The 25,784-nt window shown below is 40.5% G+C and overlaps 1 protein-coding gene across 1 annotated transcript in view; it reads left to right on the top strand.

Annotated features, from left to right (window-relative positions):
• The first annotated feature begins 696 nt into the window (after positions 1–696).
• tmem120b (transmembrane protein 120B) overlaps positions 697–25,784 on the top strand; it is a 60,348-nt gene continuing 35,260 nt past the window's right edge. Inside the window, exons 1-3 of the mRNA XM_080208305.1 lie at positions 697–783; positions 10,814–10,932; positions 23,846–23,962. Of these exons, the coding sequence (XP_080064431.1) occupies positions 697–783; positions 10,814–10,932; positions 23,846–23,962 (323 nt within the window). The remainder of the gene's footprint in view (positions 784–10,813; positions 10,933–23,845; positions 23,963–25,784) is intronic.

Consider the following 25,784-nt stretch of genomic DNA (forward strand, 5'->3'; position numbering starts at 1 on the left):
ACTTTTTTCATTTGATTTATGTAATTGGATTTTAAAAGAAGGCTTAAAAGTGACAACTTCATAAATGCCAAAGGTTTGATTTAAATAATCTCCTCTGTGTCCTACGACCTGTGGGTTCTAGGGGATTTTCACAATAACTTGATGGCAGTGATAATGTTAGCCTATTTAATAAGAACATAAGAACATCAGAAATAGGAGCAGGAGTAGGCCATCCAGCCCTTCGAGCCTGCCCCACCATTCAATAAGATCATGGCTGATCTGTCGCTGCTCAGTTCCACTTTCCCGCCCTCTCCCCATAACCCTTAATCCCCTCTCCTATCAAAAACCCATCAACCCGCGTCTTAAAAATATTTAGTGAGGCAGCCTCCACCACTTCAATGGGCAGAGAATTCCAGAGATTCACCACCCTTTGAGTGAAGAAGTTCCTCCTCAACTCCATTCTAAACCGCCCCCCTTTTATCTTGAGGCTAATGAATACACTTTAGACTTTAACTGTTGAAGATTCAATGTGTGTGTTTTTTACACCAGGAGCTAATATCCGCAGCCCCTTTGTGGTATCTTTGCCCCATTCCCTGGCCTGCTGTGCCCTGTTTGGGGTGGGCTCTAGGGGACAGCATGCAGGAGAGGGAGGCTTGCTGCTGCTGCAGTGGGTTGGGCTGACGTCACGGCGCTATCCCAGCAGTCCCGGTGCAGCGCATGTACTGCGGAGCCGAGTGGACAATGTCACTGCTGCGGTGCCAGGCTGAATGGCAGGAGTTGGATAAAGAATTCAAACAACTGCAGGTAAATGGCAGCGTCTGAGTCTGCGGCACTGAGACTGGGAGGAAGAGGCGACTGATTGTGCTCGGCGAACTCGCTGCATCGGTGCTTTTGAATTGGGATTTTAATTGTTCAGTGAGGCATCTCTTCAGTGTCTGTGTCACATTGGGGTTGGGGGGGCCCTTTGTCTCAGTCTCAGTGTTGGAATAAGGCCCAAGACTTAAGGTACCAAAACCTTACCTTTCAGTAAGGATTAGACAAGACCTTTGACGAGCAAATAACGGTACTTTTTTTAATATCGTTTTTATATCATGTTGCTATAAATCTGTGCTTGTTCCAATGAGCAGATGCACCGTGTTGGGGATGAATGTGTTTATTATCTCCTTTGTTAATTAATTTTGCCCAGATTATTGTACCGCTAATTCATTTAATTGTCAGCACATAATTTCTATGCATTGTCGCAATGTATACAGGCATATCTAGAATGGCCTTTAAGTGCTTCAGCGAAGTATTAAAAATAGGAAGTTGAATCTAAGGCCATTTAATTTTCTGTCAGGGAATGGCGTATCAGTGATTTTTTTTAAATTATACTTTTTCGAAGTCTAGGTAGTGGTTGGAACATTTATAATCGGTTAACAGTCAATGTTGAGGGAATATTAATCTTTGTATTTGGGTTAGTGTCAAGCATTAAGCTAATTTTAAATTTAAATCCTCTTAACCATAAAAGGGTTAAATGCTGATATAATTTTGGTGGCAATAGTCTTTTAAGGTGTGATGCAGAATTTGCCTGCTTATTAATATGGGCTTAAAATTGACCTAGGCTTTGAAAACGACCCAAGAATATCCTGACTAATGTGATTTATCTCCAGAAGTAGTTAGAAACATGTTAAATAAGAGTTGTTCAGGTTGCTTAACAGTACAATTTCAATGCTGTACAATGCCAACATGTAATCTTGTGCCATGCTGTTTTGTAAAATACATGAAAACACGGACCAAACCTATTGGATAAATGAAATAAAGATATTTTTTAAGCCACATACACCAGAAAGTCCTGACCAGTTGTTAGTTAACTGTTCCCGGATTGAGCAGTGGGTTGCTGTGAGACAGTTGCTCTGTCAGGAAAAAAAGTCAGGTAATATTCCCAATTCTGACAATATTCCCACCCATTTGACCCAAAGGAAAAGTGTCCATTTCTACATTTGCAATTGGGGTAATAATTTGCTTTGCCACCCACTGTGATCAGTTGTCCTGTTGAACTCATTTTCTGGGTTCAAACATGTAAAATAGGATCATTCAAACATGGAAATATGCTGCAATAGTCAGATTCTTCAAGAGGAAAAACTTAGAAAGCAAAAAAAAGTTTGATTTGATTTATTTTGTCACATGTATTAGTATACAGTGAAAAGTATTGTTTCTTGCATGCTGCATGGACAAAGCATACTGCACATAGTGAAGGAAAGGGAAGAGTGCAGAATATAATGTTATAGTCATAGCTAGGGTGTAGAAAAAGATCAACTTAATGAGAGGTAGGTCCATTCAAAAGTCTGATGGAAGCAGCTGTTCTTGAGTTGGTTGTTATGTATCCTCAGACTTTTGTATCTTTTTCCCGACAGAAGGAGGTAGAGAATATGTCCGGGGTGTGTGGGATTCTTGATTATGCTGGCTGCTTTTCTGAAGCACTATAGACAGTGTCAATAGTTGGGAGGCTGGTTTCAGTGATGGCTGGGCTTTGTTCACGACCTTTTGTAGTTCAGTTGAAACATTTCTATTTGCACATCATTAAGCTGCATATTCTGTACGTGAACAGAAAGTTATTTTTCATTTTGTCTGTTTAATAAATAATCAAGTTATGAGCCAATAAATTTAGTTAATTGCTGAGAATGTTCCATAAACATTGCTGATTAAGTGAATTGAATTAAAACTACTGCCATAGACTCCATTTTAACAGTGCATAAAGATTGAAAGTGGTTCCAGATTTTTATTCGGGCGCAACTGAAATACATTTTGGATTCTGCTGATTTGATAATGGGCATAACATGTAGATAAGAACAAAACCTATGCTACCAGATTTGGTCTGATACCTGTTCAATAGTTCAAGTGTTTTATCAATTGAGATATTTTTGAGGACACAATCCATAGTCCATTGGTACTATCATTTTACAGTTTAATAAAATCTTCGTTGTAATCTATGATGGCAGCTGAAATGTTCATTACATGTCATGGCGCTATGATGTATGCATGTGGGACCATAATCTTCAATCAGCTGGCCAATATGTATTGAACTTCTTTTAAAAGGACTTTCGTCAAGCAAAGACTTCAAAATGGCTACCGTTTGGCCAAATCTATAAAATTCTAAATGTGAATTTGCCAGGAGACATTTCCACAGCAGTTCTTCCAGTGGACTTCACATCTGTCAATATCTAAGCTCACTACTACTAACCATAAGGGCGATGGCTCTCTAGATTTTCTGACTACAGAAACTTTTGGGAACAATGATGTACTAGTGCAGTTCATTATGCAAGGAGGGCGTTAAGGAACTCTGTCAAGTGCTAGAAACTCTGGCATCTTAATAGCTTTGACAATAGGTCAAAGCTCTTTCATTAATATGGATCACCCCCCCATTGTTTACCAATAACAGCAATCACAAGGGAATTTCAATCAAAAGGAATGTCTGGTGCCATAGTATCCATTTTTGAAAAGGACAGTTTACAGTTTAAAAAATACTGTCTTAAGACCCACCATTAAAGGTCTGTCTCTGTGATGAGCATCACCAGGACTCATTAAACTCTGTTTTTTGCCTTTTTTCGTTGAATCATAACATGGTCAAACATTAACCACCTATAGTGTATAAAATTTGCATGTTTGTGCGTGCTGCAATGGTATGTTTATCTTTTAGTTTTATTATCTTGGCTTGATTTTTAGATCAAAAATGAACCCCTCCCTTTGTATTTAAACTCAAGCTTGTCAGACTGAGTTCTTTGCAGTCAGCATGTAAACAGTTAAGTACTGACACTGAAATAACACCTTCATCCTTAACAATTTCAAAAAACTTGCTACAAGCAACTGGGGCAAAAACAGAAAATGCTGGAAAATCTCAGCAGGTCTGACAGCATCTGTGGAGAGAGAATAGAGCCAACATTTTGAGTCTGGATGCCCCTACTCAACATTGGCTTTATTCTCTCCCCACAGGCCTGCTGAGATTTTCCAGCATTTTCTGTTTTTGTTTCAGGTTCCAGCTTCTGAAGTATTTTGCTTTTACAATCAACTGGGGAGTGAGAAAGAAAGGTCAAGAACTGGCACCTGCCATCATTTGGTCATAATAACCTCTGAACTTTGAATGATATTCACATTTTTTTACATTAGATAATTCAGAACATGACTCCTCTCAACCTGGAAATTGTCCTTTGTTTCAGGAAATGTATTTGATTCCAAGGGCAGCACAGTGATTCGTACTCTTGCCTCACAGCGTTCAATTCCAGCCTTAGGTGACTGTATAGAGTTTGCACATTCTCCCCATGTGTAGGTGGGTTATCTCTGGGTGCTCCGGTTTCCTCCCACACTCCAGTGATGTGCAGGTTAGGTGGATTGGCTATGGAATTTGCCTCTTAATGTCCAAGGTTGTTGGTTAGATGGATTAGCCATGGTAAATGTGTGGGAGGTTATGGGGATAGGGCAGGGGAAAGGGCCTGGATAAGATACTCTGTCAGAGAATCAGTGCATACATGATGGGCGGAATGGCCTCCTTCTGCACTGTGATTTGGTGATTTAAAACCTTTTATATGACATTTGAATGCTTTGAGGATCACTCAACATCATAAATATTTCTTTTAAATGTGTTAATAACTGATGTAATTTGAAAATACAGAGACTTATAAAAGCATCATTAATTACCACAGTGTTAAACAGTAATTTGCACAGGGACATTAAAATGTCAGCAAATTATTTATAAAGCAGCATGTATAAGTGTCCTAAAGAGCAAATCTGAAGGAATTGCCTGGTCCAAGTTCTCTAAATGTGTGTAACATGAGCAAGAGAAAGAACAGAGCTTGGCGTAGCAGCTCTTACTGACATGGGGGGGGGGGGGGGGGGGCGGGTTTGGGTATGTGGAATCTACTTTTTCATGTAGAGATATTTGATGAATTTTTTGACATGGAGCAGAAGAAAGAGAAGAACATATGTGATAGGTTAAAAGGCAGCTGTGTTCTATCCTGGTAACTGCTAAATTGAAATAAGTGCAGTTCAAATTGCAGTATACCAGGTGTTTTAATAATTACTGGGTCTTCGTGCATGTGACTTATTATTAGATTTGTCACTATGATGCCAAAGTGAAAGAAGAGTCAGTTGTCTTTTTACCCTCCAAGGTGCATTCACGTTCCCAGCAAAAAAGCAGGTCATGATTGCATCTCACCAGTCTTTGAATGGGAATTGGGCACTTAATGTATTCAAAAACAAGTTAAAATTAGGTGGGTAGGATTTGCTTCAGTTTGACTCCATCTATTTTGTAGACAGAATAATTTAAGAGGAAGGCAAGTAAAGAAGAATGGAATTTATTGTTGGAAAATTAGGTCAGAATTTTGTATCCCAATATCCTAATTGTTGGAGTTGATGTCTGTTTCCAGTTATAGTGCAAAACTTTCTGCAAATTGTGCTGTTGTTTGGATTTCAAATTCTTGGTAAGTCTGAGGTACAACTGAGTCGCCATTTTTTGTTTGCTCATTTATAAATAATTGTCAGTAAATGTTTTCAGAGTGCATGCCACTAGCATTGTAGTTAAAAAATAAACTTAAGTTATAGTGGGAGTAACACAATTTTTCATTATTTGTCTGAGATGTATTGTCCATCCCTAACTGCCCTCTTGAAGGTGAAGGTTAACTACCTCCTTAAGCTGATGTGTGGCGAAGGTGCATCTACAGTGCTCTTAGGTAGCAAGTTCTGAGATTTCAAAAAAATATTTTGTGGAATGCGTGTTGTTGTTGGCTGGACCAGCATTTACTGCCTATCCCTTTTTGCATTTGAATTAAGAGTCAATCACATTGCTGTGGATCTGGAGTCACATGTAGGCCAATTTCCTTCTCTAAGTGACACGAATGAACCAAATGGATTTTCACCGTTGTTGGCAATGGTTTCATGTCATCATTAGACTTTTTAATTTCAGGTTTTTTTGTGAATTCAAATTTCACCATCTGCTGTGGTGGGATTCAAACCCAGATCCCGTGAGTATTACTCAGGGCTCTGCGTTAATAGTCCATGCCCTGTCCATCTAGATGGTAACAACTATGGGTTTAGCAAGTGCTGGCAAAGAAGTCTTGGCTGCTTGCTGAAAGTTATAGATGGTATCCGCTGTAGTGGTAATGTGAGTGAATGTTTTAAGTGAGGTGTCAAATCAAGCAGGCTGCTTTGTCCCAAATACTTGAGCTCTTGTGTTGTTGGAGATGCACTAATCCAGGCAAATGGTAAGACTATCACGTTCCTGTCTTGAGCATGTAGACAGTGGAAAGGCTTTGAGGAGTTGATGGTGAGTTACTTGCTGCAAAATACCCAGCCTCTGACCTGCCCTTGTAACGCCTGTATTTATTCATGCAGCAATTCCAGTTAAATTTCTGGTCAACAATGTCAACAGTTTTCACACAGGCCTAGCTGTATGTGGACACAGACTGCTGCATTACCTGAGGAGTAGCAAATGGTACTAAACATTGTACAATTGCCTGTGAACATCCCACACTGACCTTGATGATTGAGCTGAGGATACTGCCCTGAGGAATTCCTGCAGCAATGCCCTGGGCTAAAATGATAGGCTTCCAACATTCGTTGTCATCTTCTGTTTTAGGTATGAGCACTAGTGGTGAATTTTCGCTTAATTTCCGTTGACTTCATTTTACTACAGTTCCTTAATGCTACGTTTGGTGGACTTATTTACCACTCAATGATTATGATCTAACCCAAATTTGGTAGTGGAATGATTATTCTTCCTTTTAAATGTCTTCAGAGATTTTGGTGATGTAGTATATTGGTACATTTTGTGCACTGGTCTTTGAGATGTAAGGATGAGTTTCAGCCCACAAAGTTCCTGATCCGAATTGTATCTTTGAACCTTCCACATAGCCGTGAAAGCTGATCTGAAGTAGCTAAGATATGAGAATGAACAGAAGTAATGATGCCCTTAGTTCACATCCCAGAAATGGTTCCGTATAATGTGTAAAAATTTTTTTCATAGAATCCTTACAGTACAGAATTTAGCCCAGTTCTCCAACCAAGCAACTTACTGAATCCCATCCCCTGCACCATTCCCATAACCCCAAATATTTACCCTGCTAACCCTCTAACCTACACATCTTGAGATACCAGGAGGCAAATTAGCATGGCCAATCCACCTGCACATCTTTGGGGTGTGGGAGGAAACCAGAGCACCCAGGGGAAACCTACGCAGACACGGGGAGGATGTACAAACACAAACAGTCACTCAAGGCTGAATTTGAACCTGAGTCCTTGGTGCTGTGAGGCAGCAGTGCTAACCACTGTGCCACCATGTCTTCCCATTGCCACTGTGCCAGCTTTCTCCCTGAAAATTTTGATTCTCACCAGAAGACTATACTGAAATAATGTAAATTATAAAAAAATTATGGCAAGAGGTCAGATGCTAAGTTGATTAGTACACTGCTTTTTATGTCTCTGATCTCAGATATGAACTTATATAGTCCAGAGTTGTTTTTTTAACTTTGATCTTGGAAATGGGCCTTGCTGGAATTTATTGCACATCTATCGTTTTGTTAAAAAATTTGATGAAGAATGGCTTGCTTGACGTATAAAGACCACATACTGGACTCTGGTGTCACTTATGAACCTGATCAGGTGGAAGTAACAGGTTTCCTTCCCTGAACCTTAGTGAATCTGTTGCATTTTGTGACCATTGGTTTGCATTCATGAATATCTACTCTGGATCCAACCCACAAGTGAGCATATTTACAAAGTTCAATGGTGAGTTTTGAATTTGTGACCTCTTGCATGTTCATTACTGTCAACTATGCCACAATTCCTATTGCATTTGTATGTAAAAATCTCTTTCCTGATACAAGTCATCTGAGTTTGGGCAGCCTGGTAGTTTGAAGAAACAATTTGGCAAAAAGCTGGCAGTGTTGTTTATAAAGGCTGTTGGAAAGCTTGGGCAATGGAAGTGGCAGAAGACCTTTTGTGATGCTAAAATTGTAAAGCTACATTACTGGTCAGAGTAGAGAATGCTTTATTTTTATCTGTATCAGCTAAATCTGACCATGGAGTGGTCACTGCTGACCACGGGAGACCAAGTCACTAAAAATAATAAATATAGGTTAAGGTTTCGTGACATCTCCAAAGAAAATGAAATCAGTGAAGCGCAACAGTTTATGTGAAACTATTGTCTTCAAAAGGTAAAAATTGTACTGACTATTTGGCATGGATATTTTTGTATTTTTAAAAGAAGTCCTGTTCTGTGATTAACTTTTATAAATGTCATTGCCCTATCCCTTGATATAGGGCTGCATTCTACAGTTAGAGGATCATGTAGATCAGGCTCAAGACAGGAGGTGAGAGCCCTGTCTTGTCAGCTTGGATCGGGAATGTCTCAACTTGTTGAGACCCTGAATTGGACTTTTCTTCTTTGAATTGGAATAAAAACAAAAAAAAAGGAAGAATTAATATGATCAATTGGAGTGTTTATACTAGTTCACTTTAATGCCAATGGCTCTGTGCCTGTTTTAAAAATCTTAAGTTACTCAATTTGTATTGTTTGTGATCTGCCACATCAAAGTAGCTTTTATCTGAAATAGATTCCTTTTCAAAGGGTATGTCATACTGCAATAAATTAATCCTACAATTGTTCAGTTAATAACTACATATTAATTGTTTAGAAAATGGGACACTAAAGAACAATTTTCAGAATTTTTAATTTCTGTAGCAAATAACTTATTTAAACCTGTTTACTGTGTGTATTGGTGGCTCTGAAGTTTGCGCTGAAGCCATGTTTTCCAATACGCTAGCCACGAGCTACGTGTTGCTCATTGGGAGTCTAGATATGGCCAATTACATTTTTAATTAGTAATAGGCACTGTCATTTGGAATGTGATCTCTGCTCAAGTCCACACAGTGTATGCATGGGAGCATCAATCTCTTGTGCATTTGTTGGTAAATGGTAAGACAAAAAGAACAGTGTGCAAGTGTGTTTTGATTGTTGGTTACCGCTTCTAAGTTATCTGCCCAAATTATGGGTTCAAATACCGGGCTTCACCTCAACAGTTTAGAGAGGGTACCAATTTGATGGCACTGCTGCCTCAGACCAGGTTCAATTCTAGCATTGGGTGACTGAGTTTGCACATTCTCCCATGCCTGTGTAGGTTTCCTCCCACAGTCCAAAGATATGCAGGTTAGGTGGATTGGCCGTGATAATCTTGCCCCTGGATGTCCTAAGATGTATAGGTTAGGTGTATTAATCATACTGTATGTGTGGAGTCACTGGATTTGGGTGGAGAGAGGGTAAGATACCCTGTCAGAGAGTTAGTGTGGACCTGATGGGCCAAATGGACTCTCTTTACGCTCCAGGGGTTCTATGAACATTCTCAGCAAGCTCTCTGAAGTCAAAGAAAACCTAGAAGTTTATATAAGATTTGCTGTGTGATTAAATTAATGCCAGCTTTCCGCCCTTCTATCAGACTGCAAAGTTTTGCATTGAGTAGAAATGTACGTTTTTAGAATTAAATCTGCGTTTTTCTTTCTTTCATGGGATGCAAGCATTGCTGCAAGGCCACCATTTGTTGCTCATCCCTAGTTGCCCTTGAACTGAATGGCTTGCTGTGCCATTGCAGAGGGCAGTTAAGGGGTCTGGAGTCATATGTAGGCCAAACTGGTTAAGGGTGGCAGATTTCCTTTCCCTAAAGGAGGAATATAATGTTCCTAAAGAACATTAGTGAGCCAATTCAGGTTTTTGCAACAATCTAATGAGAATTCCCTTGGTCACCATTACTGAATTTGTGTTTCAGATTTGTTAATTTAAATTCCAGCAGCTGTCATGGTGGGATTGAACACATGCCCCCAGAAAATTAGCATGAGCTACTGGATTGCAAGTCTAGTGTCATTATTACCATGTGCCACCAGCTCCCTTCCTTACCCCTATAATTACTTGTATGTTAGATGTTTTCTAGAAGAATTATTGTATGTGGTTACACATGTTGCCATAGCTATATCTTTTGCTAGTTAATGATTTATAATGGACAACAATACACTAAGGGAAAATGTTGCCCCTTATAACAGTTCTCTCCAGCATCCAAAAATAAAGTTATGCCATTCAGATGACAACAGTTTAGTGATGATGGGTGAGCATTTTTGTAACGTCTGATACAGCTCTTCTTAATCTGCACGTATAATATAGTTTTATTCAATCTTAACTAGGTGGTTAAATTAGAGAACATGTCACAACTCCTATCAGTGTAATAACTGAACAGATGGTGAAAGCCATGGGAAACTGTGCCTATTTTAATAATGTTACATGGAAATAAACTGTGAGGAATACCATGTTCTATCAGAAATGTGCATAAACCATTGAAACATAATGTGAAATTAGCTTAGTAATTGGCATATATGCTTCATGCATTGAGACAGAAGATCAAGTATGATCATAATGAATGGTGGAGCAGGTTGAAAGGGCCAAATGACCTATTCCTGCTTCTATCACTTGATGGCTTGTTGGAGTTGCAGCACAACCTGATGTTTTAATCAAACAGTCCACACCACGGGATGCTGCGTTACTTGAATAAGGGGTTCTTTTAAAACTTGACATTAGCAACCATTTCTTAGTGAAGGGAATGTAAATGGAGTTAAGCGGTCTTTGGTGGAGAAAGGAAAACCTGGTGTGTTTTGCACAGTTTTTTTTTCCCAGTTAGTTTATTCATCTTATCCTTGCATTTTGATCCGAGCACCAGATTTGCTAAACATCTTTAAAATGATGAACAGTTTAGTTCAGTTCGGTTGTGTGATCTTGTCTTATTTATGGATTTACCTACAGAATTTCTAATTTTTTTTATTGTAGGAAACGCATAAAGTGTATAGACAAAAACTGGATGAACTTACAAACCTTCAGACTATATGTAGCAACTCAATAAGTAAACAGAAAAGAAGAATAAAAGACCTTGCCTGCAACCTGCGAAGGTAAATAAATTAATGATGTACAATGTAATAGTATTTTAATTATGTTTTGCAAAAGAAATTGTAATACATGTTTCCTGTGCTGAAAAATCAAATTTCATACAATTTGACCAGCTCCAATTGCTTTCATAGCCTAATCTCCAGAAGTTGCTGGTCATTTTATGCTGCTCTGCCATTTGCTTCATGCAAACTGCAATACACCCACGTCTCCATGTTATCTTCAAGAACGTTCAAGAATATTAATTGTTTATTACAGTCAATTGCCAGACTTAGTTTAAGTTTCCTTTTAACAATAGGCTGATAATACAATGCCAATCAATCCCTCTAGTTCTGAAAAGGAACAATTTAAAATGTGAAATCTTATTCCCAATGTTATAAATTGTTAGGGATTTTAAACAAATTAAAAACTTATCTCTATCTTTATCTCTTACCGCACTCAAACCATCTTTCCTTTTGTCTCTTTTTGTTTCTCAGTAATTCAGTGCTAAATCAATCACTCTAATTTATCCTTCTCCGAAGTTTTGGTTTCTTGCTCAATCATTAAATCATTTTTAAAAATAAGACACAGTTTGCAACAAATTTACATCCCTTTAAGGCACAAAAAGCCAGCAGAAAAAGTGATTCAATCGTGGCTAACAAAGGATATTAAAATATTTTATCAAGTCAAAGGAAGAGGTATATAGAGTTGCCAAAGAAGTAACAAGCCTGATGATTGGACCATTTTAATATTCATCAAAGGAGAACCAAGAAATTTAAAAATAGAAATATAATATGAAAGTAAACATAAAGACAGAGTAAAAGGTTTTATCGATATGTAATAGAAAAATAGAACATAGAACATTACAGCGCAGTACAGGCCCTTCGACCCTCGATGTTGCACCGACCAGTGGAACCAATCTAACGACCCTCTAACCTAAACTATTCCAATGTTATCCATATGCCTATCCTCTGACTGATACCCTTAAAGTTGGCAAGTCCACAACTGCTGCAGGTAGGGCATTCATGCCCTTACTACCCTCTGAGTAAAGAACCTACCTCTGACATCCATCCTATAACTACCACCCCTTAATTTGAAGCTATGTCTTCTCGTGTTAGCCGTCACCATCCGAGGAAAAAGGCTCTCACTGTCCACCCTATCCAATCCTTTGATCATCTTGTATGCCTCAATTAGGTCACCTCGTAACCTTCTCTCTAATGAAGATAACCTCAAGTTCCTCAGCCATTCCTCATAAGACCTTCTCACCATACCAGGCAACATCCTGGTAAATCTCCTCTGCACCCTTTCCAATGCCTCCACGTCTTTTTTATAATGTGACGACCAGAACTGTATGCAATACTCCATGTGCGGCCGCACCAGAGTTTTGTACAGTTGTAACATGACCTCATGGCTCCAAAATTCAATCCCTCTACCAATAAAAGCTAACACACCGTACGCCTTCTTAACAACCTTATCAACCTGGGTGCCAACTTTCAGGGAGCTATGCACATGTACCCTGAGATCTCTCTGCTCGTCAACACTACTTAGAGTTTACTAACCTAAAAAGGTTAGTAAAGACAAATGTCCGTTGCAGGCAGAGAATGGACAGTTTATAAAAGACAATAAAGAAACATGAGGAACTGAACAAAAACTTTGTGTCTGTCTTCATGGAGGGAGATATAAAAAACTCCCTGAAGTATTGGGGAGCTAAGGGACTACTGAAATTGAGGGCCTGAAAGAAATGGGTCTGAGTAAAAATATAGTGCTGGAGAAATTAATGGGACAAAGTTGCTTAATTCCCTGGATCTGATGATCTGCACCCCAGAGTGTTGAAAGAGGTGGCTGTAGAGATAATAGATGTATTGATGATCATCTCGTAAAATTCAATAGATTCTGGAATGGTGCCTATAGATTGGAAGATAGCAAACGTAACCCCAGTATTTAAGAAAGGGGAAACTACAGACCCGTTAGCCTACTATCAGTAGAAGGGAAATGCTAGGATCTATTCTAAAGGATGTGATGACTGGGCACTTTAAAAAAAAAAGGTAAGGTAGGGCAGAGTCAACTTGGATTTGTGAAAGGGAAATCATGTTTTACAAACATGTTGGAATTTTTTTGATGTTATTGGCAGAATAGGTAAGAGAGGACCAATGTATTTAGATTTTCAGAAGGCTTTCAATAAGCTACCATGCTAGTAGAGATAATTAAGCAAAATTAGAATTCATGAAATGGCGGTAATACACAGACATAGGTTGAGGATTGGTTAACAGACAAAAAATAAAGTAGGGATAAATGGATCATTCTCAAGTTGGCAGACTGTAACTAGTGGGATACCGCAAGGATCAGTGCTTGTGGCCCTAGTTATTCACAATCAAAGTCAGTGATTTGGACCTGGGGACCAGATCAACATTTCCACATTGCTGATGAGGCAAAACTTGGTGGGAATGTGAGCGGTGATGAGGGATGCAAAGAGGCTTGATGGGGATTTAACCAGCTACAAACCAGGCAAGAACATGGCAGATGGAAAATAATGTGGAAAAATGTGAAGTTATCCACTTTGGTAGGAAAAACAAAAATGCAGATATTTCTTAAATGGGGAGAAATTGGGAAATGTTGATGTCCAAAGGGACCTGGGTGTTCTAGTTCATAAGTAACTGGAAACTAACATGCAGGTGCAGCAAGCAATTAGGAAGGCAAATTGCATGTTAACCTTTTTTGCAAAGCAATTTGAGTACAGATGCATTGTGTGTAGTTTTGCTCTCTTTACTTAAGGAAGGTTATACTGATCATAATGTGGAGATGCTGGTGTGGAACTGGGGTGGGCACAGTAAGAAGTCTCACAACACCAGGTTAAAGTCAAACAGGTTTATTTGGAATCATGAGCTTTTGGAGCACTGACCCTTCCGCAGGTGAGCCACTCCCCTGATGAAGGAGTAGCGCTCTGAAAGTTTGTGATTCCAAATAAACCTGTTGGACTTTAACCTGATGTTTTGAGACTTCTTACTATACTGATCATAGAGGGAGTGCAACAAAGGTTCTCCAGGCTAACCCCTAGATGATGGCATTGTCCTGCGAATAAAATTGAGGAGACTGGACCTGTTGAGAAGAAAGTTCTGACAGGGCTCAACAGAGTGGGTGCAAATTCGAGGAGAATAAGATGTAGGTAGTACTGATATGAGGAGAAATTTCTTCAGTTAGAAGATGGCAGAATCTTTGGAATCTGTACTGCAGACAGCTGTCAGTCATTCAGTGTGTTCAAAGCAGAAGTCACTAGATTTCTAAATGCCAATGTCATCAGGGGATATGGAGATGTTGAGTTAGACGTTGAGCTAGTTAAATGAAGAACAGTCATAAGCTAGTCAAGTTTGAGAGGCCACATGGCCTAGTGCTACTCCTATGTATCTATCCCAATTGCTGAAGGAGATGCACAGTGGGTCTCGTTATTCCTTGAAAGCCTGATTCCTGTTGCCCTCACCACGCTGTTACATGCTTGCACCTTTAAGTCATGCTGCACAAAATGTTTCGAGCTGAAGGGTGCAGGAAAAAGCCCAAATGGCATACATCACAAAATGTTTGCTACAGCAAGAACAGGCTCATTGTATATCCCTATAGAGTTGCCCTGCCCAGATCTATCTTTTTATAGAGGTTTTAATATCTATTCATAGGGATTTAAAAATTTGACTAATTTCTTTGGATATAAAATTTACAAGAAGCATTTTCTAATAACAGAATTAATCTGTGGAATAAGGATAGAATTCCTAATTAAGGCATGGTGAATGCTTTTGGAGTTGTGAAAACAGGGAATTAGGTGAAACAGGCATCAGAGGCCACTACGAATAGTGCTGATTGGTAAGTAAGTGCTTAAAAAAAACTTGAAAGAGATTGATTTAATTGGCTAACTGGGAAGCTGTGGTAAATTTGAAAATCCATTTAAATTACTGGTTAGAAATTGCATTGAGACTGAGATCATAAGGAGGTATATAATAGAGGTTTAAATAACGAAAAACAAATTAAAAACTGATTAAATAAAATAGAGATGGAGGGTTAGGTGATGTGTTGTTCATGCATGATGTGGGAACTGGTGGACCCCATCGTGGTTCCCAGTGAGCACATCTGTAGTAAGTTGCTTGAGGAACTGCACCTCAGAATGGATGAGCTGAATTCTGAGCTTTGGAATCTGCGATACACCAGGGACAGGGAAGAGATACCTGGACACTGTTTCAGGAGGTAGTCACACCCTAAGATTAAATACCTTGAATTTGGCCAGTGGTCAGGGACAGGAAGGTGTGGCTGCAAGTGAGGCAGGTAGAGGGATCCAGGAGGTAGGATTGCAGGAACATCAGTCCCTGAACTTATCCAACAGGTTCGAGACTCTTGCGCCCTGTGTGGACAGGAATGGTTACTGCAGGGAGGATGAGCAAACTGACCAAGGCACCGTGGAACAGAGAACTGTTCAAGTGGGGGAGAAAAAAGAAATGTAGTCATAATTGGGGATAGTATAATTAGGAGCATTGACACTGTTCTCTGTGACCAGAATTGAGAATCCCTAAGGTTGCGTTGCCTGCCTAGTGCTCGGGTTCAGGATATCTCATCTGGGCTGCGAAGGAACTTGGAGGGGGAAGGTTAAGATCCAGTTGACGTGGTCCACGTAGGTACCAATGACATAACAGAACCTTTGTTTTTGTTTTACCTAAGGGGGTATGAACAGCAAGGAGTCAAATTAAAAAGCAGGACCAAATAAGATGATAATCTCTGGATTACTACCTGAGCCATGAGCTAATTGGTACAGGGTCAATAAGATAAATGTGTGGCTAAAAGATTGATTTGGGAGGAATGGGTTTGAACTCGTGGCACCAGTATTGGGGAAGAGGGGACCTGTTCTGATGGGATGGTCTTCATGTCTGGCGAATCGTTTAACAAGGACTGTAGATAGAGCTTTAAACTAAATAATCAGGGGCAGGGTTCAGTTGTTTGGAGAATTAGAAAGTTAAAGGAGAGGGTAGAAGTACAGGTTAATGCAGAGGACTTTGAACTAGTTAAAGGAGCCGAGGGCTCAGGAGATGTTAGTAAAGTTTCAATGTAATTGAGCAAAGGGTATAGAAAGTGGCAGGAATCTATCCTCAAGCAGGGCAAAAAAGGTGACAAGTATGAGAAGGGAGGTAGTCAGCACTGGACCTTAATGCGCGCAGTATACGGAACAAGGTAAATTAGCTTGTTGCGCACATTGAAGTTGGCTGGTATGCTGTGGGCATCATGTGGCTGCAAGGGAATCAGAACTGGGATCTAAATATCCAAGGATATTTAGCATACGGGCAAAGGGGTCGGGGTTGCATTGTTAGTAAGGAATGAAGTTAAATCAATAGCAAGAAGTGATATAGGATCAGCAGGCATAGAATCTCTGTGGGTAGTATCGAAATCGCGACTTCTAAGTTTGGCTCGAACATAAACACATATTAACACAAGATACTTAAGAACATAAGAAATAGGAGCAGGAGTAGGCCATCTAGCCCTTCGAGCCTGCCCCGCCATTCAATAAGATCATGGCTGATCTGTTGTGGCTCAGTTCCACTTTCCCGCCCTCTCCCCATAACCCTTAATCCCCTCTCTTATCAAGAACCCATCAACCCGCTTCTTAAAAATATTTAGCGAGGCAGCCTCCACCACTTCAACGGGCAGAGAATTCCAGAGATTCACCACCCTTTGAGTGAAGAAGTTCCTCCTCAACTCCGTTCTAAACCGCCTCCCCTTTATCTTGAGGCTGTGCCCCCTAGTCCTACTGTCTTTTTTGAGCGGGAAGAGTCTCTCCACCTCTATCCTATCCATCCCATTCATCATCTTATACGTCTCAATGAGATCTCCCCTCATTCTTCTAAACTCTAACGAGTACAAGCCTAGTTTATTCAGCCTCTCCTCATAGCTCAATCCCCTCAACTCCGGTATCAGCCTAGTAAACCTCCTCTGCACTCCCTCCAGGGCCAAAATATCCTTGCGCAGGTGCGGCGCCCAAAACTGCACACAGTACTCCAGCTGCGGCCTCACCAATGCCCTATACAGCTGCAGCAAGACCTCCCTACTTTTATATTCAATCCCCCTCGCTATGAAGGCCAGCATCCCATTCGCCTTCCTGACCACCTGCTGCACCTGCAAGCTGGGTTTTTGCGACTCATGCACAAGGACCCCGAGGTCCCTCTGCACCGTCGCCTGCTGCAGTTTTTCGCCACGTAAGTAATAGTCCTTCCTACCATTCTTCCTACCAAAGTGGACCACCTCACACTTGCCAACATTAAATTCCATTTGCCATTTCCTGGCCCATTCGCCCAGCCTATCTAGATCCTTCTGCAGACTCTCCACACCCTCCGCACAATTTGCCTTTCCCCCAATCTTGGTGTCATCAGCAAATTTCGACACCCTGCACTCGGTTCCCTCCTCCAGATCATCTATATAAATGGTAAATAGCTGATGCCCCAGCACCGACCCCTGGGGCACCCCACTAGTCACCAACCGCCAATCCGAATAGCACCCATTGACCCCCACTCTCTGCCTCCTATTTGACAACCAATCCTCTATCCACGCTAACACCCTACCCCCAACTCCATGTCCCCTGACCTTCTGCAATAACCTCTTGTGAGGTACCTTGTCAAACGCCTTCTGAAAATCCAGAAAGACCACATCCACCGGCTCTCCTCTATCCACTGCCCTAGACACATCCTCATAGAACTCCAGTAAATTTGTCAGACACGACTTCCCTTTAATGAAACCGTGTTGCGTCCGCCCTATCAAGCAATTCCCTTCAAGATGCCTCGCAATTTCCTCCTTAATGACGGATTCTAACATTTTACCTACCACAGACGTTAAACTAACCGGCCTATAATTCCCCGCCTTTTGCCTGGCACCCTTCTTAAACAACGGTGTAACATTAGCCGTTTTCCAATCTTCCGGTACTTCCCCGGAATCCAGCGACGTCTGGAAAATAACCACCAAGGCATCCACTATCACCTCCGCCATTTCTTTCAGAACCCTCGGATGCCTTCCATCCGGTCCTGGGGACTTGTCCACAATCAGCCCCTCCAGTCTGTCGAGCACCACCTCTCTAGTAACAGTAATGTCATTAAGACCCTCCATTCCTACCACCTTTCCATCGCTAACACCCGGCAAATTATTCACGTCCTCCTCCGTGAAGACAGAAACAAAAAAGTTATTCAAGACCTTAGCCATATCCCCATCCCCTACCACTAGCTCCCCTTTCTCATCCTCTAAAGGACCAACGTTCACCCTAGCCAGCCTCTTCCTTTTTATATATTTATAAAAACTCTTGCTATCCTTTTTTATATTAAGTGCTAGCCCAGCCTCATAGCTTCTCCTACCCTCCTTTATCAACTTCTTTGTCAATCTTTGTTGACATTTAAACCTTTCCCAATCCTCTTCTCGCCCACTACTCTTAGCTACTCTAAATTCCTCCGCTTTTAATTTAACACTTTCCTTCACCTCCTTCGTTATCCACGGCTTATTACCTCTCTTCCTACTGTCCTTTTTAACCATCGGAATAAACTTCTGCTGAGCACCAAGAAAGATCTCCTTAAAGATCCTCCACTGCTCCTCTTTAACTGACAGGTTGTCTTTATTTTACTTGCTAGCAACGGGAGAGTCTTGACACAATGGGTCAGAGACACCACTCCACCAAACAAAGAAAATCATCCTGCTTTATACAGTTCTACAGCTCACAGTTGGTTGGACACAATCCAATCAAAAGCGTCAACAAATGACATACTTTATGTATTGATCCAGTAGAAAACATACTGAACCACCCTGATATGTGAGATCACAATACCTCGTGGAATACCCCAATATATCATCCCTAAGCCTGTCTTCTAGCCTCTTAGTAAGAAGTCTCACACCACCAGGTTAAAGTCCAACAGGTTCATTTGGCAGCACCAAATTTCGGAGCCTCAAGTTCCTTCTTCAGGTGAGGACTTGTGTTCACAAACAGGACATATAATGACACAAACTCAATTTACAACATAATGTGAAATTTGATGTCTGTGTCAATATGTGCAATCTTCTTGAAGATCCCTATCTTGTCTCTATATTGCCTACAGCCTCACAAAACATCGCCAAAACAGTCTCACATGGGCATCCTTTCATGATAAAGGAGGGCCTCCAAAAGCCACTAGTATTTTATGGCCTTGTCAGAGAAGTTAACTGAATCTTTAAGGGATGTGGTCAACTCAACTTGCCTTCAGGATATTCCCTAATTGTAGCCCTGATAAGTTCGTTTATTGCCAACATAACGAAACACATGTATACGTTGCTTATCAATTCAATGACTGAGCTTTTATCACTACCTACAATTTCAAGGGTGTCATCATGTTACCATTGATTCTTGTCAGTTTCCACTAAGTCCCTTGCCATAACTTTTTCGTTAGCTGTGACATTAATATCTTTCTGACTCTGTTTTGATTAGAAACTATGAAGGTAGCCTCATTAAAACTCACTCTTGTATTAGTTGTTTCTGATAATGTGTCTGGTAAGGCAGTTGAGTGTTCTTTATGGCCTTGTGATTCCAATAGTTGGGTGCTTTAAAGGACTGTATCTAACATACGTTTATTATCAAAGGACACTCTGTAACTATGGCATCTAAGTTCTCTGTTTAACTTCTAAAAATGTATAGAAGATATATTTTATATTTATGGATTAATTAAAGCTATTATTTGTACCTTTAAAACGACGAAGTATTTAAAACACTTAATTATAATTACTGATTTGCTCCCCATTGATAAAATGAATTCTACTGCTAAGTTAATTAAACAAAAACCCTAGCAGAGTGTGGCAATTTTAGAGTAGCCCCTTTCTTTTCTATCTACAGTATAGTTGAGGAGTCGCAAAGGTAAAAAACCCTGGTGGAGTTGTGGACAGGTCCTCCAGCAGTAGTCAGGATGTGAGGCAGAAAATAAATGAGGAGATAAAAAAGGCATGTGAAAAAAGGCAATATTACAACCATCATAGGGGACTTCAATATGCAAGTGGACTGGGAAAATCAGGTAGGTAATGGATCCCAGTAAAAGAATTTGTGGAATGTCTAAGAGATGGGTTTTTTTTTGGAGCAGCTTGTGACAACGTACTGCAGAACAGGCAATTCTGGATTTGGTGATGTGTAATGGGGCAGACTTGATTAGGGAACTTAAGGTGAAGGAACCCTTAGGGAGCAGTGATGGAATACTCAGGGTTTTAAAAGAGATAGCTGAGGAAATTGTGGAAGCGTTGGTGATCTGTCAGCAATCACTGGAGAAAGCCAAAGTCCCAGCGGACTGAAAAATAGCTAATATAACACTGCTGTTTAAGAAGGGAGGGAGGCAGCAGATGGGAAATTATAAGCCAGCTAGCCTGACTTCAATCATTAGCAAAAGTTTAGAGTCCATTATTAAAGATGAGATTGCAAAGCACTTGGAAATGCAAGATAAAATAGAACTGAGTCAGCATGGCTTCAACAAGGGGAAGTCATGTCTGACAAATTTGTTAGAGTTCTTTGAAGAGGTAACGAGGAAATTAGATAAAGGAAAACCAGTGGACGTGATTTATTTAGATTTCCAGGAGGCTTTTGACAAGGTGCTGCCTAGGCGACTGTTAAATAAGTTAAGAGCCCATGGTGTTAATGGTAAGATCCTGGCATGGATAGAGAATTGGCTGACTGGCAGAAGGCAGAGAGTGGGTCTTCTTCAGGATGGCAGCTGGTGACTAGTGGTGTGCGTTGGTTTGGTGCTGGGACCACAACTTTTCACAATATACATTAATGATTTGGAAGAAGGAACTGAAGGCACTGTTGCTAAGTTTGCAGATGATACAAAGATATGTAGAGGGACAGGTAGCATTGAGGAAGCAGGGAGCTGCAGGAGGATTTGGACGGTTAGGAGAGTGGGCAAAGAAGTGGTAGATGGAATACAATGTGGAAAAGTGTGAGGTTATGGACTTTGGAAGGACGAATGGAGGCATAGACTATTTTCTAAATGGGGAAACGCTTAGGAAATCAGAAACACAAAGGGACTTGGGAGTTCTTGTACAAGATTCTCGTAACGTTTATGTGCAGGTTCAGTCAGCAGTTAGGAAGACAAATGCAATGTTAGCATTCATGTATGCTAGTCCTCTTGACAAGGGCAGGGATGTACTTCTGAGGCGTTACAAAGCTCTGGTCAGACCCCATTTGGAGTATTGTGAGCAGTTTTGGGCCCCATATCTAGGGAAGGATGTGCTGGCCTTGGAAAGGGTCCAGAGGAGATTGACAAGAATGATCCCTGGAATGAAGAGCTTGTCATTTGAGGAATGGTTGATGACTCTAGGTCTGTACTTGTTGGAGTTTAGAAGGATGAGGGAGGAATTTTATTGAAACTTACAGGACATTGTGAGACCTGAATAGAGTGGATTTGGAGAGGACGTTCCCACCAATAGGAAAAAGTAGAACCAGAGGATACAAATTCAGGCTAAAGGGATGATCCTTTTAAACAGAGATGAGGAAGAATTTCTTCAGCCAGAGAGTGGTGAAGCTATGGAACTCTTTGTCGCAGAAGACTGTGGAGGCCAGGTCATTGAGTGTCTTTAAGACAGAAGTAGATAGTTTCTTGATTAATAAGGGGATCAGGGGTTTTGGGGAAAAGGCAGGAGAATGGGGATGAGAAAAATATCAGCCATGATTGAATGGCGGAACAGACTCGATGGGCCGAGTGGCCTAATTCTGCTCTTACGTCTTATGATTGCCGTCATGTCCAAGGGTGGGAGGAGAGTAATGAGACCAGAAGCAGCTTGGTGTCTTAACCCACCGGTCAACGTGCTCTGCTGCTGGCCTTTTAGTGGCGCTGTGAGGATCAGCGGATTGGGAGGAAATAGTGAGCCAATCTTAGTGGGGTTTGGCAGGCCAGAGAGTGGGGAAAGAAGTGGAGCATGAGTTGTCAAAGGTTTCGGCAGGCAGACGGGCCAGGGGAGTGGTGGGCAAAGTCTGATGCAGAAGTCTTTTTCATGGAAGTCTTTGAAACTGTGACTGCAGAGGATGTAAATGAAGATGTTTAGCAAAGTACATTCCAAGTCAAGACAGACATGTTGAAACTTGTGCACTGAAAGGAAATATGTGAAGGTTGTTTACTTCTGATCTCTGACAAAAAAGGGAATTACAAGACATGAACATTTTTCTTTTTTCAGTGAGAGGTTATACACCACAGAAATGTTAAAATCTGTGTTAAGTATTTAATATTAGGGCAGCAGAGTGGCTCCAGGAACCCAGGTTCAGTTCCGGCCTTGAGTAACTGTGTGGAGTTTATACCTTCTCTCTGTATCTGCATCGAATTTCTCCGATGGGATAGGGGCAGGCAAGGGGCCTTCTGCATTGTGGGGTTCTATGAAAATAACATTTTTACAAGTACTTTATGTAGGTTTGAGTCTGCTCCTTCCTGGATAGCCAGTTATATTATGTCAATGCATTGCCCTCAAACTGTCATTTTTATTGTATTTTGCAAGTACTGTAGCTCAGAATGCAAAATGTTGTGATACTTGTCCGTTGCAGAAAAAGAAAAACTCATGACGCATGAATCCCCCATAACAATGCAACATCAGCAAGCTGAGAATCAAACATGCAGGGATAGGTTTTCCAGCCGTGCTTCCCCAGGGCAGGAAAATCTTGCCCAAGGTCAACGGATCTCTCTGCGTAGTCTGTGTCCAATTTGCTGCGGTTCCCATGGCAGGCGGGAAGGTAAAATTCCCCTGCAGTTATTGTGAACTGGTATTAATTAACCAAAAATCTTTTTGGAAGTAAACTCAAAACAACCTTCTTGAACTAGTATTCTAAAATTATTTTGACAACTTGCCTCTGCTACTAATTCAGACTGGTGCATCGTGATTTATAATATGAGTCCTTCTTTAAATCAAGTCTGAGCAACAGTTCTTGCAAAATACGATAAAAATGACAATTTGAGGACAATGCATTGATGCAATACAACTAGCTACCCAGGAAGGGGTAGACTGGAACCTATATAAAGTACTTTTAAAAATGTTATTTCATAGAACCCCACAGTGCAGAAGGCCCCTTTCCTGCTCCTGTACCATTTATCATGGTTATTCCATCTAACCTACACATCTTGTGACTATGGGAGCAAACCAGAGTACCTGGAGAAATCCAACGCTGATATGGAGAGAAGGTATAAACTCCACGCAGTTACTCAAGGCCAGAATTGAACCCAGTTTTCTGAAGCTGAGAGGCAGCAGTACTAGCCACTCTGCTGCCCTTATATGCTTAATACAGATTTTAATACTTTTGTGGTGTATTATTTGTTTCATGATGTATCTTGCTGATTTATTGCTGTTTGCTTTTGCTGGCATCCATGGCGATAGGAATTTTCAAATTTTTTTTCTAAATTCATTCATGGGATATGGACACCACTGTAAGGCCAACATTTGTTGCCAATCTTCTATTGCCCTTGAAAAGACAGTGGTGAGTTACTACCAGTCACTTTGGAAAATAGTTTGTGAAGCACTGAAGTACTTCATTGCTTTGCTTTGCGTGTATATTATTCAGCGAGGTCATGTTCTGTTGTTAATATGGACTTCATCCTGTACTGTGCGCTTGAACGCCGAAATGCTGAGGTCACTTTGGCCATTTGATATAAATGCATTTGTCCGCAGTTTTGATGGTAATCGAAGGTAAACAAAGGGAAAAGTAATGTTTCTACTAATAATTCTACCCATTTGAACTGGCCTGGGAATATTTGAATTTAATTACAGGTCAAGAAAACTGATATAGTAAAGTGATGCTGTCGCAAAATTTCAGACCTTTGTCTTTATGCACTTTCATCCCTGTAGCTAGATAGAAACAGTACACATTGTTGTAATATCATGTCTCTGTTTCTTTATCATGATAAGGGCTAAGATGTGTGACAGCTTAAAAAAATGTTTTTCACACAGGCATAGACATTCCGCTAATGTCGAAGAAGCTGAAGTCATACAGAAACTTAGTAATGACATCAAAGAGCGACGCAGTGTTTTCTTTGAGATGGAAGCATTTTTGCCCAAGAAGAATGGGTATGTTTTTCTCGTTTTAAAAAAAACTTGTATGTAGATACAAAGCACAGTATTGGCAATATGGGCTTGCATCAATTTCTCCACAAACAATCTCAGCTTTTATTCAAACCTGTGTGAGGCGATAACAGGGGGGAGGCTTCAGCTGACAGCAACCTGCACGCATTTATTGTATTTATTGATTGAGATTTTTTGCTCAAACATGTTAGCACTTAGTAATGCAGTATTTTCCTTTTGGGCACAGTGTGAGTTAATTACAGAGCAAAACTTATCCTGTCCAATAATGAGCCACAAACTCAGAAGGTCAGCCAGTATTGCACAAAGTGTGACTTTTTTTTTGAACATCAGCCAACCTTGGTAGATATTCTGAACAAAATCATGACAAATTAAATACCTTTTATACTGTGACTGACATTTACTAGGGGCTTCCAAGATGAACTATATAGGTTGCTGAAGCTAAAGTGAGGGAAATTTTCATCTCTTCTGTCTATTTGCATACAAACACAGGTCTCAGCAGTGACACACTAGTGTGCTAACCCCTTGTAGATTTATGCAGCTCCTCTTCCATTTTGTTTCATAAGGAACAACCAACAGAAATTTAAATTTGGTTTCCCATTTGAATGTAATATTTTTGTGTTTTAGTTTTTGAACAGACAGGTTATTTTCTTTCAACAAAAAATGAGCTCACAACATTTAAACTTAATTACTGAATTTGACACTGAATAATGGGATGATACAGACAATTTTCTCCCTTCCTGAACATGCAGCTATCACTAAAGTAATTCAACAACAACATACAAATACTGCATATCACGTCTTTTTACATAAAGAATACTTTGTGAATATGTGGACAGAAACAGGACCACCAGCTAAGAAAGAAAACAAAGAGGTGACCAAAAATTTGGTTAATAATGTGTTTTGAGAATTTGTTGAAGTTGGGGAGAGGTAGAGCTATTTGAGGACAGACCCCTAAATAATGGAATTGAGGAACTGATACCCATATCACCTTCAGTAGGATGAAAGAAAGTTGGATGCAAGAAAGGCCAGAATCAGATTGAGAGTAATGAGAGAGAGATAGGGCTAGATGTGACTGCAGAGGTAAGGTCATGGCCACCAATGGATTTATAGGCAAATTGGAGAATGGAAAGCAGAATACGTTAGGGTAGATCTGAAGGATGAATGACTGAGCAGGATACCTGTGGCAAAGCATATTGGGCAAGTTAAAATTTATGAAGAGTGGAGGAGAATGGGAGACTAGTGGGAAGAGTGTTGGTGTAGTTGAACTTGGGTTCAAGATAGTCACTGTTGCACAGTAGGTCATCTTGATGGTGGATAGAATGTGGGGCTTGAAACTCAGTTTGGGATTGAACAGGATTCTAATCTTCCTGATTTTCTGGTTATGCTTGAGATAATCTCAACTTCCTTGTTAGGAAGCTATCTGCACACGTAAAAGCTGATATCGTGTGTGCAGGTGATCTCAACAAGGAGCAGGTTGCAAGTAACAAAGATGACTGGGCAGGAAAGATGAGAATGAGGGAAGCAAACATACTCGCATGGAGATTCACTGGTTGCTTTTATATAGATATAACCGGAACCATGCATGGCCATTCCCATAGTGTGACAGAGGCAGATGCTTTGTGGAAAATGACATGACCAACTTGTCAATGCCAAAGAAAGATTGCAGAGGAATAATGTGCCATAGAACATAGAAAACTACAGCACAAACAGGCCCTTCGGCCCACAAGTTGCACTGATCATATCCCTATCTACTAAGCCTACCTATAACCCTCAATCCCATTAAATCCTATGTACTCATCCAGAAATC

Source organism: Carcharhinus amblyrhynchos, chromosome 20 (genome assembly GCF_965287045.1).
Source record: "Carcharhinus amblyrhynchos chromosome 20, sCarAmb.v2.hapA, whole genome shotgun sequence".
In the NCBI taxonomy this organism is placed as follows: Eukaryota; Metazoa; Chordata; class Chondrichthyes; order Carcharhiniformes; family Carcharhinidae; genus Carcharhinus; species Carcharhinus amblyrhynchos.